Genomic DNA, 17,702 nt, shown 5'->3' with positions numbered 1-17,702 from the left:
GTAGCATAGGTGTCTTATTCTATTTATTGATACTTAAAATACATTTGAAGGTACTAATTGTGCATTCATATCAAGGGTCTACTCAAGAAATAGCACCAGCAGAAGAAAAGCCTTTACCAGTTACAGAAGTAAAACCTTTACCAGATACAGAAGAAACGCCTTTACCAGATGCAGATCAAGATCTGCTTCCTCCCTCTTCTGAGACACCACCACCACCAATAGAACCAGGATCAGATGAATACATTTATGTAGATGAACCACTTCCCCAGGTGTGTTCATTCAGGATTAAACATCTTAAATATCAAAGTACATATTTTTCTTAATATTCTGTGTATGTGCTACCTAAACTTTTTACGTCACTGCACATTGTTTTCTTCAATATTTTTCAATGTATGTTATGCTAGTACTGTATGATAAATAATATACTAACAACCATTCCTACTAAAATACATAAAATAAGGGAACATACTTTAAAATTTTGATTTTTTTTCTAAATTCTTTACAATCGGGGTGAAGAACACAGATGCCTGTGTTCTTAATAATAATCCTTTCTACTATTATGATATACTAATATAGACTCACTAGATCACTTTTCTGTCTCTTACAAGAGGCAGTTGTGGATCTCACACAAAAAGTAAGAATGGGGAGTGTGTGCACTAATCTTTCTCCTGGGATACTTTTTTCCTTACCCATTTTACCCAAAGGCATCTTCCTAGATTCCAGTGATCTGAAATTTAGAGGTTTCCTGAAGTGGCTTTATATCTGTGTCTTGTGTTTAGTAGCTCTCAATAGACTTTTCTTTATGTGTTTTATTTGCTTTAGTTGCTTTTTTGAAGCCATTTGCTGTATTCTCCTTGGCATAGGCTGTATAATTATGTTAATTCAGAAAAAAATATTTCTCTTTTTTTGCTCTAAACTGTTCTTTACTTGAATTTGATGAGCCTAATTCATGTGTTGTGAGATACAATGAATAATAATTCTGTAATCATCCTCTGAAGGTATTTAAGATGTGACTGGCATCTCTTATATGTTCATTTTGCTCAGTGTTGCTTTTCTTCTCCAATCCAGTTTTAATCTATTCTAGTTCTCCTGTAAATCTTTGGACTTGGGAAGCCAAGACTTCATGCAGTTTTTCGGATGTAGATTTCAAGGGTGGACAATAAAACTTGGAATTCTGTTAGTAATTCCTTTCCTAATATTTACCAGTTTTTCCTTCATGACTGCTTATGCTTGGTTTCCTCTGGCCATGGGCTTTATTTACATTTCATGACAGTAAGTCAGTGAAATGTCACTTCTGGACGGCCAGCTTAGATCTTTGTGAGCTCAAACAGGAATGACCAAATTTTCATACTTCAGTATTCACTTAGGATCATCGCTTAGTTTAGGAGCATATCCAAAACCATAGATACTGGAGTATTCTGCTGGAACCTACCACTCCTTTTGAGACCTACCGCTTTTTTCAAAGAAATGCACAGGATAAAGCTATATCTGTAATGTCTATAATCAGTTGTAAGTCAAAAGAAATACACAGTGAAAAAAAAAAGTAAAATGATTTAATGAAATAATGTTTTCATGTATTTACTAGTGCTACAGATAAATGAATTACCAAGAAATGTGCCATTTAATGTTGATGTTTTTAAAAAATTCACAGGAGATAATTGATTTTATAGTACCTTACTGGGAAATGATAGAAAATGCATATATAAATACCATCAAAGCTGTACTTAGATGCCTAAGGGATGAACAGTATGCAGTGATTCATTACATAGCAGATATTAGGTGAGTAGAAATAGTATTTTATTACATTAATATAAATATATTTTATTTTTCCTATGGCATTCTGTATGTCTTTTAACACCAAAATTATTTTTACCATAATTTACAGAAAAAGTTTCCAAGATTTTTTGAAACGTCCAGATCTTAAGCAGGAGTTTGTATCTCAGTGGCAAGCAGATTTTAATTCTATTTCTGATGACCTTCGAGATGATGAGGAAACAAAAGCTGAACTACACCAAAGAGTTACTGTAAGTAAATGGCAAAAGTTACAATATATCCTAGACTATTATTCATCGTATACAAGCTTGATATGACATAAATTATATTATTTATTTATTATTATGATATTATTATTTATCCTTTTTTACCAGTCCTCTTATACTATTCCATTTCCTCTTGTGCATAAAGTGTTCTTCCCAATTATTTCTCTGTTGTTTGGCCATAATTTTCTTATGTCTTGCTTCATTTTTTAGGTTACACTGTGGTACGCTGGTACACAGCTCTCTTTTTCTTTAAATTTTATGATTTTCAGAGATTTTACAAGTTTAGATATTTCTATCACAGTCTAACAAATCTTGGTAGTATTTTAGTTTTCCCATAAGTTATATATGGTAAAATATGTTTTCTAAAACAGATTCATACAAAATACAGGGAATTTCTTTGAAATTTTTTGGTTCAGGTAGATCTTTGCTAGGTCATACGTGTCCTGAGCGTTCTTCTTCACAAAAATCTGTGACAGTAAAGATCCTAACAAGTTCAAAGCCAGATTTAACATAAACCAAAAGTACAGCTATCTTTGAATTTATCAGCTTCCCATTTCAGAACAGACATGATTTTTCATTGAGTTGTATCAGGAAAAGTGCTCCCAAAAAAAAGGGAAAAAGAATACTGACAACATTGCTAGTAAAAGGCAACATTTATGGAATCATGGATTAATTCACTGAGATGGAAAAATCTCTAGATGGACCTCCTTTTCTATAGAATTATTTCAATAGAATGAATTAGAGGACTTTAAAATCGTCATCCATATTCCTAATTTCTACTAAATGGAATTATGAAAAGACAGAGATGGTAATAGGGAACAAGGGGTTTACAAAGATGTTGTATGCTTGGTAGGTCTTCAGTGCTGTGAGTGAGCCACATAGTGCTGCTACTAGATATAGACATTAGTTGAAGAGCCCTTAATTAAAGGAATGTTAGAGAAAAATGGCATGGAGGCAATCCAAATTGGAACACCTCTTGAAATCTGGCATAATTTTCTCAGAATTTTTCATATTGTACATCCCCTTAGAGTATTATTCTTAGTGTATTGGTTAGCAAACCATCCAAGTGCAAAGTTAGTGCAGTTGGAAGCTTAGCTATTCATAGTCTTATGTTTGTCTGGCTTAGATAGATCGTCTCTACCTGAGGAAAAGCAAGGCAGCCTGCACGTTGTACTCAGGTCTTTGTATTCTTCTCTCTAGTACATTTGTAAAGCCACTTTCTGTCAGCTCTTTATAAGCATGTGACTTGACCAGGCTTTTATATTTATACAATAAAGAAAAAGCCCCAAATGAGATGATGTCCTATACACAGCCAAAAAATTATTAATAAATAATTAATATTAATTAATATTAATAATGTAATATAATAAAATATAATAGAAAATATATGTATTAAAATATAGTAAACTAGAATAAAGTAATATAATAATAAATAATAATTAGTAATAAATATATAAAATAAAGATATTTAAGTTTTCTTTCACAGTTATTTATCATCTTTGATTTTGTGTTTTAGGACCTAAGAGATCTTCTCTGGGATATCTGTGACAGCAGAAGGAAGGACGCAGAGCAAGAACGTATTGATATCATGAATAAAGACTGGTTACCAGATCATAGGGGCATTGCAATGAACCATTTCTTTTCACTTATGCAGGTATGTACCACTACAGAGTCTGCAATGGAAGGGGACAATGAATTAGATTTGAAGGAGAGTAAGCCTGAGAGAAATTTCATATTCCCTCAATCCCTCAATGTGTGAGGGATTGAGAATTAGTTAAGCAAATCTTATTGTCTTCTGAATTTATCTAGAAAGTTGAGAGACAAAAAGTAGGTGTCATTCCATACATTTAACTTTGGCAGGAAGAAAAGGTTAAGAAAAATACCATTGTTGTTGTCCAAACCCCCCCAAAACTTTCAATCTCTATTATAGAGTGCTACTTTTTGTTATTTTTTCACTCCAGTGAATCATCTGAGTTTTTTAACAGAAGTGTTACGGATGTTTATTCTTCTGTAATCATATTGACATCTCCTTTTAATTTGCAAAGTGCATAATTCACCTCTGTTGTAGACCCACTTGATGTTACAGTATTTCCCGTATCTCAAAATTATTTCAGTTGTAACTTCACCAATGTGGCTTGAAATTTTACCTACACTCTGAAAAAAAACCCCAAAAAGTAGGGTATGTTTTTGAGATTGAAATATCATTTGTTACTCTTGATAAAACCTTTTGAAATATGAGACAACTTTCAGATATCTAACTTTAAAGTTTTTGAGAGACCATTCAGTTCCTGCAGTAAAGTAAGATTTCCCTGTTACTTCTGTTCTAGGTGCATAAATATGGTTTAGAACTGGACTGGGATAGACTAGACCAGACAGGGTTTTCTGTAAACTGAAGTGACCATTCTGTAAAAGTTTTGGCACTTTAAAGAAGATAACAAAAACAATGCTTTAAGCACATGCCTTGTGATGATTTACCTGAAAAAAGCAGATCGAAGTAGTTTAGGGTGAGCTTCCTGCCTTTAATTCCCTGTGTGATTTTTATATGCTTAATAAACAAGGAGCCACTCTTTTATCTCGTATTTTAAATATAAAGTGTGTGAAATAGTCTGTTGCTACAGTAAGGAAATTGTTAACTTCATTTTCAAAGAATCAAAATAATGCCCTAAAGAAAGACTTAAGGCCACTGACTAAAGAGAGAGGTTGAAATATCAAATAACTCCTGACTAGTGGAACCATAATCATCCTGTAATTAGAGTATTTATAGGTCTGACTATTTAAAAAATCCCTCTTGAATTATATGCATATAGGAGACAAATTAATTTTACAGAGCTTAAATATTTTATTATTCTCCTTTTATAATCTTGTATAGCTTTGCAATCCTAATTCTAACAGAATTTCATGGACAGATACGATGCAGTCCAGTGGAGATTCCCTATGAATCTAATTTGATCTGTCTTGTGTAGATATGCAGAGTAACTCTTTAAAATTACAAACACATGTATTAATCATATATAAGCTTTTATTTTTGTAAAGGAAAATTTAAAGGAAAACATTAGTTCTTTCTTTACTTAGTATATATTCCCCAAAATAAATGAATTGTTAATCCTAAAACTACAGAACTGAAAATATAATAACTTTATATGATGGCTTTTTTTTTAGAAACAACCAGAAATGGGCTTCTTTGGTATTGAGCTCTCCATCTGTGGGTTTTTCTGTTGAAAGTTACATATATTCCCCAGGTGGCTCTGTAACTGTGTTAACAAAAAGATTTTTATAAATGCCATTTATCAGATTTCATTCCATCTTTCTCTGTACACGCAGTTATACTAGAAGATATTTCCTCCTTAACTTAGGGATAAGTGCTGGTTTACACCACAAAGGTTTTATCCTTTGTTTTGTGAATGTGGTTTTGTGCATTTTCCCATGAATATTTAGTGCTGTTTTGTCGGTTAGAGACCAACACCATACTGTATCAATAAATCAAAACATGACAGGTGTTAAATGTTTCTTGAATCTTACTTGATTTCTTCTGAGATGATTCCCACAAAATGATCTTCAAGACACTTAGGTGCGTAAAGTATGTTGCTTTCTTCAGTCCAGAAAAACTGTATGACTTCTAAAATTTTCTCCATTCATAGCCCCTTTTGTTTTATGGTATTAAGGATTTTATTTCCTTTGAAAAAGAAGATCCATGTAATATACTGGCACCAATATACTTGCTACTATAGAAATGTATATACATCAAAATATACTGTGATTAAATTTAATACATTAAACATTAGGTACATGGCGTGACTCCTGGGGGTGATCCTGTGCAGGGCTGTGAATTGGACTCAATGATCTTGGTGGATCCCTTCCAACTCAGCATATTCTGTGATTCTGTGATTATTTATTGTAGAGGATTTTTCTTATTTTTCCTATTTTAACAAACATGATTCTTATTACTCGTCAGAAATGACAGAGTGAATACATTATAAATGCAAGTAGAAGTATGCATTGAGTACACTATAAATGGTTATGCCTCTTGCTCTCCTTCAAACGCTTGGGATTTAGAAGTGTTTCTGCTAACATGTATTTTAAAAAAGTAATAAAAGTTTGTTCTGTCCTATTTTGAATTGCAATTCTTCTGTCCTTTTCTCTCGAGGTTGAAGTGGATCGTTTCCAAGATACAAAGAGAATTCTTCATGACTACTATAGGTCAATGGAAGGAAAAATCCCAACAGAAGACAGTAAAGATTTTACTAGAATCCCATTGTTAGATATTTTTGATGTAGAGAAGAAGGAAGATGTAGGGAAGGAAGATGTAGGGCAGGAAGATGTAGGGCAGAAGGAAGATGTAGAGCAGAAGGAAGGTGAAGAGCAGAAGGAAGATATAGAGCAGAAGGAAGACGAAGACAAATCAAGAAGGTAGAAATGCATTATTAAATTATGCAAGTATGAACAAATACAGTGCACTGATAACTTTGTAGGTGTGTGTGGAAATATATGTGTGCATACTTCGAAGGATGGGAATCAAGAATTTTTAACCAGGGATTATGGTCAAATGAAGAATCTTAAATCATCCTGTAGCTTAAATGTACCCCTAATTTTTTACTGATTTACCTGTATCATTTTCAGTAATGCATCCCTGAACTGTAAAACATTATAAAAGCTGCCTTAGGAGGAAATCTACTGTAGAATATTTTCCTGTGTCCCTCCGTGTTACTGATCGTTTCCAGCACAATCCTCACATAAATAAGTTAAAATATTATTGTGGAACATTAGCAGGTTTAAAATTTGTGCCAATTAGCATAATTAAATACATAATTAAACACATTACATAACAAGTGTCACTCAAAGCAGCCTACAAAGATGCACTAAACTGAATGGGATATTAAAAGGTAAGGGATACATACCATCAGATAATTTCACAATATAAAAAATGCCGTCAATATTGACACTTGCTTTTTAACTTACAGTGCATTTAGAAATTGTCTGAGTATTAAAATTCTGCTTCTAACCCATATGAAATTCATCAGCAAATCTCACAGTCATTTGATGTAGTTTTATCCATCTGTTCTTACTCCTTAGCTGTTAATAGTTAAACTGGACAGTTTTCTGCTCATACACACTCTTCATCATTTTTGGTCATTTTGTCTTGCTAGTGCAAATTTTGAAAATAGCATTCTAATTCTTTCAACATATTCTCTGATGTAGTTATTAACACTTTTTACAAAGTGGTATGCTAATTACTGGTTATATTTTATTTTTGAGGATTCCTCTTGTTTCTTGGAAACCACTTTCACCAGAAATTAATACCAAGACAGAAAACAATGGAACTCTGCAGGCAACTTCTAATGTTGAGAATTCTGAAAATGGAGTGGCTGTTTGCATGAGTGATGAAAGGCTTATTATTTATACATGGCAAAAAGCAGTAACAGCAGTATCAAATATGGTAAGAAATGTTTTATTTGCTTAAACATTTTTGGATCATATGTTCAAAGCCTCCCATTCAACAGGCAGCCTAAGCACATCAGCTTTGCCCTATGTATCTCAATTTCATGCCTCTTGCTCCACTGCTGATATTTCCATTGAACATTTTTGTAGTTCTTTGAGGAAAATGCTTGAACCTGTGTATTTTTGGCATCTCTGTGTTTATAACTGACCCTTTTATTCCATTACTGAGAGAAATACTTGGAATGTTGCTTCTCTATATCTGCTTCTTCCATGATAAACTCTCCTGTTCTCTCTCTGTGGAAGTGTGAGTAGATGGAGAATTTTAATCCTGTGGCATAGTGTTTTCACAACTTGAAAAGCTATAGTTACATTCTTTTTTCTGTATAGATGTAAGTAAATTAGGAGAGCTTTTAAAATGGTTGGTTTCTAGGTTTGATTTCTCTTTGATCATTTAAAAACAATTTATTTCTGCACCTTTGACATGTAAATTTTAAGCTTGCTTCCTATACTGTTGAGTTTAATCAGTTAGTTAAAGTGTGTCTTTATTTATGTGTCTAGTTATCATCAAGTACTTTCAGCAAATATAGGCAATTTGAAACAGTATTTGCACAGAGTGGATGCTATGTACTGTACTATGTGTGATTATGGTGTCAAGGTAACAGCTGAAATAGAGTTTAGAGAAACGGAGGAAGAAGAAGAACGTCAGCAGCAAAAACTGAAAGAAGATCCGAAACGCTCAGGCAAAGCTGCTGGGAAAGATGCCAGAAAGCCTTCTGCCAAATCAGTTGCTAAAAAGAAAGGTATTTAAAATACAGACTTTGTTTCAGCAGTGCTTGAAATTACCAAAATGTAAATATGTTAGTAATACAGAAGAAAGTAAAACCAGATATTTAATTTGGATTTAATTTCTCTTTTAAAATACCAAACATAACGTGTCAATATAAAAAGCTGGTAGTGATAAAAAAGCTTTTGAATGGCAATTGCATTTATTTAAACATATATATGTTGTCTTTATATGTAGGAATAAATATTCTAAATAGCGTGTAGAAAATAAATATTTTTTTCTCTATGTTCTGTATTGGAATGAAATGGAATGGAATAGTTAAGAATAGTTTATCAAAGTAAATAAAAGTCTATTTAGTTAGGCCTTCTTCCCAGCTATAAGTCAGAATATTTCAAATATTAATATTAAAGAAATTTCCCTGTCTGACCATCCAGGAGCCACTCTGGCAGTCACACTCTGCACCATCTGAGCTGGGACTGAGACCCCTTCAAAACAGGTGGCTCCAGCAAATGGACAGGTTGCCATTTGATTCCCTACACCCCCCACACTCGCATAGTCAGACCAGGTTTCCTTTCATGTTCCATCCCAGGTTTCCCATGGCACAGTCTCAGATGTTTGGATCCTTAAAATAATTAAAATCTCGGTGCAACAATAGGATAACAGCTTGAACTGGTGCCTTCGAGGAGGGACCCTGAACAAAGGAAACCCTGGGTTCTTACACCCTCACAGTCTAAGTGCACGAAAGTTTGGGGTCATTGTCTCCCATTGTGAGTGTCTGTGAGTGTCCAGTCCCCTGGCTGGGCCCTGGGACCCCAGGCCCTTTGTTCTGCAAAGGTTTGGTGCCAATTCGAAGCCTCTTGTCTCAGGCTGCCACCACCCAGAACTCAGCCTGCAGCTCCCAAAGGTGCACTGACTGCATTCCTCAACAATTAAAGTAATACTACTGGAACGGAATGGGTCAATTACACAGTGCCTTAAGATATACTGAAATTAATTTAGCAGCCATACAGTAGCATGGATCAGTGTCCATAATTTTTATGTGTAACTGCAATGTGATGTAAATAAAGAATAGACAACCTAATATCATCTACAGTCTTAAAAACAAGCAACTGCTATTGAGGGAGATCTGGCATGTAAGCCTGGTAAGAAACTGTCCTAATTTATTTGCAAAAGAGGAACAGGAAGTCTCCTGGAAGGCACTGTGGCATACAAGGCTGTTTACACATATTGTCATAACTACTTCCTTGTGCAGGTAGTGGTTTATGTAACTTCCTTTTTTTTCTTTTTTTTTTTTTCCTGCAAAATGTCCTAACTTCAGCAGGAAGCAAGGCTAGTAGCCTGAATCTTTTCTCTTTTTGTAAAGTCATTCTACATGTCAAGAGAGGGGCTCATGCCCTGCAGTGTGAGGGTAACCTGAAATTCAGGTATTCTGTTTCCAAGTGAAAGCTGTAACTGCAGAGATATTGTGCATAAAGCAGTTGACTTTTTTTCTTTGACAGACATTTAATTTGCACTGTGCTCGGTTCTGTCCCTCTGGTTGATTCTGTCCCTAGTAGATCGAACAAGCATAGCCTTGCAAATAGTTAACCTGTTGTGAGCCTCAGGAATCCTGAGGCTTAGTTTAGCATTTAGTCCAGCCAAGAGAGTAGCTGATTTTTGGACTTCTAGAAAAGTTTTGTGAGAAAAAAATCAGCAGGTGTCACCTGTTATATGCTAAGTGGCTAGGTTGGAGTTTGTGGATTGCTTCTTGGAACTAAATTTTTGTTCCTACCTGGTATTAGACAACCTACCTGAAATCACAAAACCATAAAGTGATAGAAGTGCAACCAGAACTCAGCTGTGCATTCCTCCTGGTAGAAGAGGAAGTGTCAACTGATGATTTGTAACTGAAGTATCAACTTTGATTTATAATAATATAATAATATATTAGTAGTAGTAGTAGTAGTAGTAATTGAATGATACAACTTACCACACGTAGTTTTGTCACTTCTAGATTTGACCATTTGCTTTATGCTGACCTTAGGTATCATGCAGATGTCTTTTTTTTTTTTTTTTTTTCTGTAACATCTCCATCTGCTCTTCTTTGAGGATAAAGCAATTAGAAATATTAGAAATATTAGAAATATTTTAATATTTTTGAGTAATAGCCAAAGTGACGTGGCTACAGAATATCTAAAAACATTATAAAGTATCTTTACAGTATCTGTTCATACATAAATAAGTTAAAACAAGCTGGTAATGCAGATAACGGAATGGTTTGGAAAGGCGTAAAGAAATAAGTGTTATTCAAAAGATGCTTATTTATGTGTTAATTGTGATAAAATGGTATATATTAGGGTCAAACAGGACATTCTGACCATCTAGCATCAAGTCAGAGACACATCTACGCAGTCATGATTTTCCTTTCAGAAATACATTTTAGGATGTCCTCTAACCAATTTTAATATAGTTGTATATGCTGGAGTATTTTTATGGAGTGTTAATCTTAGCATGACTTGCAGATATAAATCACATTTGATAGCTGAGCCCCCACCTGTGTATTCTCATAAATGGTCCCATCAAGTAAGGTGGAAAGTGTAATTTTTCTTTTAAAAAAATATGCTATTGAATGACTATGTATTGATACACAAATTTACTAGCAAAGTCCAAAGACTGAACAGTCTATTTTTCCTGCAGGATCACGGAAGAAAGTCAGTGTAATTCCTATAGACCCAGAAGTATTAAAGAAACAAGAACTGGCACTTAAAATAAAACAAGAACATCTATGTGCCTTGAAACATGAGGGTATGTTACTATTTGGTTATTTATATTGAGAGGTGATTGTTATTTCTAATTTAGGTAGTGTAATAATCAAAACTAGCCAGAAATACTTGAGAAAAGTGATGGATAAAAAAGAAGGGAGAGAGTAGGGTCTGGATTTATTTAAGGTGGTAATTGTCAGTAATTTTGTGATAAATATATTTAAAGTAGAAATGTGATTTTCATTGTTTTTGTTCTCTGTTTCATTTCATCTTATTTAATTTGGCACGACTAAGGAAATATTTGTCATGAGAGAAAAGGCTTAGCCTAGGTGGTTAACCACTTTTCAGTTTTCAATTTTCAATTGAATTGAGTTCAGTACTTGAAATATTTTGATATGTGAAAGAATTTTTGGCAATTGTATATTTCCTTGATATTCTTCTCTGATTCCCTCTTCTTCAAACCGCATGGGATTCAAGCAGCAGGACACATATTTTCTTTATTCTTCCAAGTGCCTTTACAGACAGACTCTTCAAAAACTACATATTTTTCAGTTATTCTGACTCTTTGTCTGTCTTATCCAATAATTTCCAAGCCAATTCAACCCAAAGTAGATGTCTGAAAAAAAGCCCTAGATTGAAAGAGGTTTGAAAAACTTTTTGGAGATGGGTTTAGACTAAAAGAAAAATACCTCTTTATCACTTAAGGGAAGATTGAGCATAGCTGTTACAGATTCTATCTGGCAGCAGTTGGCAAGCCCAAGGAAATTATTGGATAAGACAGACAAAGAGACAGAATAACTGAAAATTTCTTGCCTTGTGAATTCTGATGCTTATAGAATACAAACTTTTGTAAAAGACAGGATGCATATAGGTGATTCTGAGAAAATACTTGTTCAAGAATATGAGTCATTAAGTAAGTGTTTTACTGTCTAAATCAGGTAATCATGCTAAATTTTACGTGCTTAAGACTGAGAACTTCCTAAAATTTTATAAATGTTATTCATTATGACATTACCATTTAAACAGAGGCAGCCACAAAATCTCGACTAGACCTTATAAAAGAAAAAGCTTTAGCATTTGTTGGAGACCTAAAAATGAAAGCGGAAGAGGCTTACAGAGATATGGAAAAGTGGCTTGGATCCACCTTCCTGGCAGAAATGGCCAGGTAGGTATATCAGTTTTAAACAATTTCATTTTTTTTTTACCTAGACTATAGTAGTATATATACTTGTTTGTGTAAGGAGAAATAATTTGGGAAAAGAATTTAAAATAATAATTTTATTTCATGAACTGAAATTTCATTTTATCTTCAATACCTGAGTGGTAATAACTCAGTTCCTAGAAGGGTTCTGCAGATAGCTGTAAAGGTAATTATCAGTTCTGGTATTTTTCTATTGTATATTTCTAGTCTGTTTATTGGACTACAACTTTGGCAGATTTACAAGCAGATAACCAGTTATTCCATTTAGTAGAAGGCTCTGTATCATTTCAGTAGCTTCTGTCACTGTGGAATGTGAGATTATTTTCTTTCCTGTGCTTTACACATGCTGGAAAATTCCACCTGCCGTTATTACCACTTTCTATAACATTTCTCAAAATTATTTCAAGGATCATTAAAAAAAGTTCTCCCTCACAATTTTTCTGTCCTAGTAACTGAAATGTACTTGGCACCACTATATAACACTTAGACCATCTGGCATATCAAGTGTTCATATCATTGAAGGGCTTTTACTTTCCAAAGAAAAGAGGTCACTTTGCCCTTTGTAAAATATTTCTGCCCTGTACTAACTTTTAAATCATACCTGGGACAGTGCTACTTGATCCATCTCAGGGCATGCTCAAGAAGAAAGACACGAATGTAGGATGTGAAGGCTTTAACAGGCAGTAGCTCAAGGAGGCAAAGCCTCTGCCTTCCAGCCAGTTTTATTTGCTCTCCTGACAAGACGACCCACCAAAGACACTGTTTTTACAGAACATCATATCCTTTGCCCTGACACTCCAAGCTAAACCTATGTCTAGTTGAACATTAAAGACTGCTAATGTCTTTCCCTCTATAAATTGTACTCATTGTACTTGAGAAGGAAGTTCATGTGCCTCTCCACAATGCTGCCCTAGGAAGTGCTTTCATATTTTTCCATCTGGTCTCTTCTGTGTCCTAGATCTGACTTTATATGAATTTCTTACAATAGTCAAAAGGTGTCTTGCTGCCAGGGGAGGAGTAGACTTCATAATGATTTTGCTGATTACAGAATTTGCACAGGGAATTTGTAATTCTTACTTCAGAAAAGCTCTAAAAGTGTAAACACATTAAAATTGAAAGCTATTTTATTATCATTGTGTATTAAAAGTACTCATGGTGTTCTTCATTGTCACTTTCACAGTGTTGAAAAGCTAGTTGAGGCTGCACGATATCATGTTGAGAGTTCTAGCAAAATCCAGTATGAAATGACTTTAGAAGAAACAGATTTCTTCATCAATGGTGATGTAAAAATGTTTCCTGACCCTGTTCCTGACCACACGAGTCCTGTTCCCGCACCACAAGTTCCGCGCATAAAAACCTCTGGAAGTACTCTAACTATTTCACAACTCACTAAGCTTCATAAGCAGTTTCTACAGGTGGCACCTAAAGGTAGGAAATTTTTTTCCTTTTAACTCCTTAAGGACTGTTAGTTACTTAAAATCTCGAATAACTGTCTGGGAGCTACTAACCATTAGTATGACTAAACATAGTGATGAAGATTATGCTAAAGATCCTGCTACATAGGAAAGTCGTAGTGCAGAATATTGAAAATGTGAAATACCAGACCACTTGAAAGCTTCTAATGGCTTTGCTGTGGGCTTTGTATCCACAGAATATTTAATATTCCTCTAACAGCTCTCTCTGTAATATGTTTTTAGAGGAGTACGTTTCGTGCTTGCTAAACATTCAAGTCTGTAACTTCTTTACTAAATGAGAGCTCAGTGAACACTGACGCTACATTATTTTAAAACACAATTTTAAAGAAATCAGTATTTTCATGAAACTATTATAACTATTAACCATTATATTCTTCCGGTCAATGTGTGCCTGTTGTTTTGAATGTTAACTCAGATAATGTAATTTGTTAACTCAGCTATGTAATTTTTCTTTTCCTTTGAATGTGCATTTAATGTATGCCTACCTGTTAATTATGGGAACCTTAGGCTTAGGATGCTTGAAAAGACTTATTACAAAACTTCCTACGACTGTACAGATGTTACAAAATAATTTAGGTAAGGCAGTTTTAAACTGAGATGGAAAGTAGTTAAACACACATTTGCAGAGTGTTTCATTACTACCAGTGTTCCATATTATAATTTTGGTATGATTGCCCTTAAAATTGCAAAATACAATATGTGAACAACTGCTTGCAATTTTAAATCTGACTCCTCCAATGTAATAGGGCCACAAAGGCACTATGATGTTGAATTTAATTCTTTATTCAGAAAAGCTTTTATGAATATTTATAGAGCAATTCCAGTTTCCTTTTGCATAAGAAGCCATTTTAGGCAGAAAGATGTTTACAATTTTCCTTTAGAGAGATGCATATCATCTCATCGGTAGTGGAGGAATGTGGATGTGTGTGTAAGCATTTCAAAATCTTCTGTAGAGACTAATTTTGCAGATAGTATTGCATATGTTATGACACATGAAACAAAAATCTGTGTGTTTGTAATCATTAGATAGTGCCAGAGAGGTGGAGCACAGATACCAGTATGACTGGTCCTTTCACTTAAAAAGGGTTTTTTTGTTTTCAAGTCACTCATTCTTTAAGATATTTAAAACTAAAAAATTTTGTCTGTTACAAATTTCAAGACAGAACTTGCTTGTATACTTGTAATAATTAGCAAGAAAACAATTGAAATCTTTATCTTTTACAGTATTTGTCATTTTGATAATATTATATTCTCTAAAATAACCCAAGGTGACTTGCATGGTACCCAAAAAATGAAATATATTGACTTAGTAGTCATGAGACAGTAAAGGAATGATGGTGTACATTCTCTGGGACAATGGGAGAGAATTATTGTTTAAAATAAGGTTCCAAAAACAAGCAAAGCTTTCTTCTACTGTCTGGTGGCTATTAAGTCAAGATATTTACCTTTTTTGGATAGCTGAATTAGGATGAAAATAACAAGCTGTGCAAGTCATCTTTAAATTACGTCTTCCCATTCTTTTTCTTATTTTAAGACAGCATAAATCATGCCCTACATTTGCTAAGGCCATCACTCCCCTTCATTATAAACTCCTTCCTTTCCTAAAACATCGGGAAAATTTTTCATATCCTTCTGCCTCCCCTTGTTCAATAGAATGCTCCACAGAAAATACGTGCCTCATTAGTAGTAAGTCCCTCACTGAACAAAAGAGGGGAAAACACTAAAGCACCCAGCACCTTGGCAGCGAAATTGTTGACCAGCAGCTCTAAAGCAGATACAAAAAGGTAGCAAACAAATCCCCGCCTTGGAGAACCTCTTAACTGATATAGATTTGCTGCCAAACATCCTAATTTTTTCTTATTCTTACCCTGCCGAGCAGATCTCTCAGCGTTTAATGGAAGTCCAGACAAACAAGGATATGAGGTATAGGCTATTAGGCAAGTCTAAATAGAATAAACCTGCCAATCTCCTTGTGGTGTGTGAATAGCAAAACTCCTAAAGTGGTTCTCAGAATTGAATATTAGGCTTTTCTAAAGCATTATGGAGATTACGTTAAGTGGATTTTTTACTTAGAAAGCAAACAAATAAAGAGTAACAAAGAAGGGGTGATTATGATGGAAGAAGTGAACATGTAAACAGGTTTCTTACTGGATATTTGGTAAATGTCAGAGGGAAGTCTTTTCAAGATATGTTTAACAAATTGCTAAAATTAAAGCTAGAAGTGTGAGTACCAATATACTTAAAAGAATTTTGATATTCGCAAAAGAATTCTTTATAAAAATTATAAACAGTTTTGTGTTTCCTAGGAATATAAAGTTTTAAAGAACTGCCGATTCATCACAGACAACTTTGTACTATCCTGCACACTTGGTTCTCCATGGAAGCACATTACTCTCCATTCTAAGCACCGATGGACAAAAAAAAACCCAGTTTATGCCGGACCTTCCTACCTACTGACAGTCTTTCATTTGATAAGGAAATATTTAATTTATTTTTTTTACTATTCCACATGCCATTACCCAGACTCGACACGGCTCTGCAGTAATTGAAAATTTCACTAACTCTTTTGTTCAAGCTGTTGACAGGGCTCCAATATATTACATCAGGAATGCTTTTTTATAGGAAAAGCTGTGGCATGTGGAGCTACTAACACTTTTTTTATTTTCTCTTCTGCAGTCTCTTTGGATGTGTGCTCTTCTTATCAACAAAATTAAACTAACTATCTATCAAGTCTCATCCCCTTTGATTCCCTTCAGCACTATGTTCTTCTTATGACCACATCTCTTGTCACTGCAATTAGCACACATACGGAATGCCTTAGTTCTCCTCTAAAGGTGCTTCAGAAAATGCAGTTTGGTTATGGCTTTGCATTACCAAGCAGATCAAATTGGATTCTCTCCCAGACTATGTTCTCCGTCTTATAACTGAATCGCACAGGGGAATTTTAAATTTTATTATGTTTTTCATAGTCATGATCTTTATGAACCATTCCAATTTAAATATAGAAGCCATTATTCATCAGAAATAAACTTCAGTCATGTTTAAAAAAATTTCTATATCAAATAACAAAAAGTTTAATATATTTATAAAATTATTAAGTAGTCTGCTAAGATGTGAACATAAAGAATAGCCTATAACCAAATTGTATTGCTATTTTTTTCATATTGTAGACTTGTCAGTTGAATGTTACTGTGTCTCTAGATTTGGAACAAACAGATATATTAAAGTGTTCATGTAATTCAGCTGAATTTTTACCTTTTTAATAGAATTTTTTTTAATCAGAATTTTATGCTGACCCTGGATAATGTCTATGGATTATACTTTCTCTTCCCAAACACTCTAGAAGCAATTCGAGATCTTACATTAGTAATCACTGTGACCTGACTTTGATGTATATAGGGATTGAAGTTCTTATGTGAGCATAGAAATAGGTTCACCATCTCTAACTTACATTTTTTCAAGACTATTTTCAGTGTACTTTTTGGAAACTTGAAAATAAAAAGGTTAAGTTTATAGAAAGAGGAAGTGTCTTTTACTAGGTGAAAACCTGGTAATTCTACTGAAAGTTCCATTTGCAGCTGCTGTTATATCTCAGACCAAATCATGTATGTTACTTAATTTCAGAAATTTGCGACTGTTTGCTTATGTTTATAAATCTGTGTATCTAATTACTTGTATGGAACATATTTAACATGGTTGTATATGTTTCTGTGCATTTGAATGCATATATACCCAATTTTAAGATTTCAGTTAGCACAGCAGAGGACCTCACCCCTCATTGCATCTGTGCAGCAACAGAAATATCTTACTCTCTGTGATTCTACATTTAAAATCCCAATTCTTGGTATTTAATGAAGATTGGACGTATAGCAGAATCAGTAATAATTAGAAAATAAATGATGTAAATATTTACAGTGAAATTCACCTTCAAGGACTGATGAGTCTTTCAATAACTTGGGTGGAAAGAATAATGTATTTGAAACCCCTGTTTTTTTCATCTAAGGATGGAAGTATGCCATATAATTA

General features: G+C 34.0%; 1 protein-coding gene across 3 annotated transcripts in view; it reads left to right on the top strand.

Annotated features, from left to right (window-relative positions):
- Nucleotides 1–17,702, top strand: part of LOC114066147 (sperm flagellar protein 2-like) — a 54,732-nt gene that overhangs the window by 33,454 nt on the left and 3,576 nt on the right. For 2 of the 3 annotated variants that reach the window (XM_027900611.1, XM_027900613.1), the window contains exons 17-26: nt 76–269; nt 1,652–1,779; nt 1,886–2,024; nt 3,556–3,693; nt 6,184–6,446; nt 7,293–7,473; nt 8,131–8,275; nt 10,936–11,043; nt 12,027–12,165; nt 13,382–13,629. In XM_027900611.1, the coding sequence (XP_027756412.1) occupies nt 76–269; nt 1,652–1,779; nt 1,886–2,024; nt 3,556–3,693; nt 6,184–6,446; nt 7,293–7,473; nt 8,131–8,275; nt 10,936–11,043; nt 12,027–12,165; nt 13,382–13,629 (1,683 nt within the window). Of the gene's footprint in view, nt 1–75; nt 270–1,651; nt 1,780–1,885; nt 2,025–3,555; nt 3,694–6,183; nt 6,447–7,292; nt 7,474–8,130; nt 8,276–10,935; nt 11,044–12,026; nt 12,166–13,381; nt 13,630–15,982; nt 17,601–17,702 lie in introns of those variants that run through there. The other variant, XM_027900612.1, reaches the window with a different exon arrangement.

Source organism: Empidonax traillii, unplaced genomic scaffold (assembly GCF_003031625.1).
Source record: "Empidonax traillii isolate 1590-97213 ecotype Southwest subspecies unplaced genomic scaffold, ASM303162v1 scaffold743:size316770, whole genome shotgun sequence".
Lineage (NCBI taxonomy): Eukaryota > Metazoa > Chordata > Aves > Passeriformes > Tyrannidae > Empidonax > Empidonax traillii.
The sequence above is the reverse complement of the archived record's forward strand: the minus strand, read 5'-3'. Positions and strand labels throughout refer to the sequence as shown.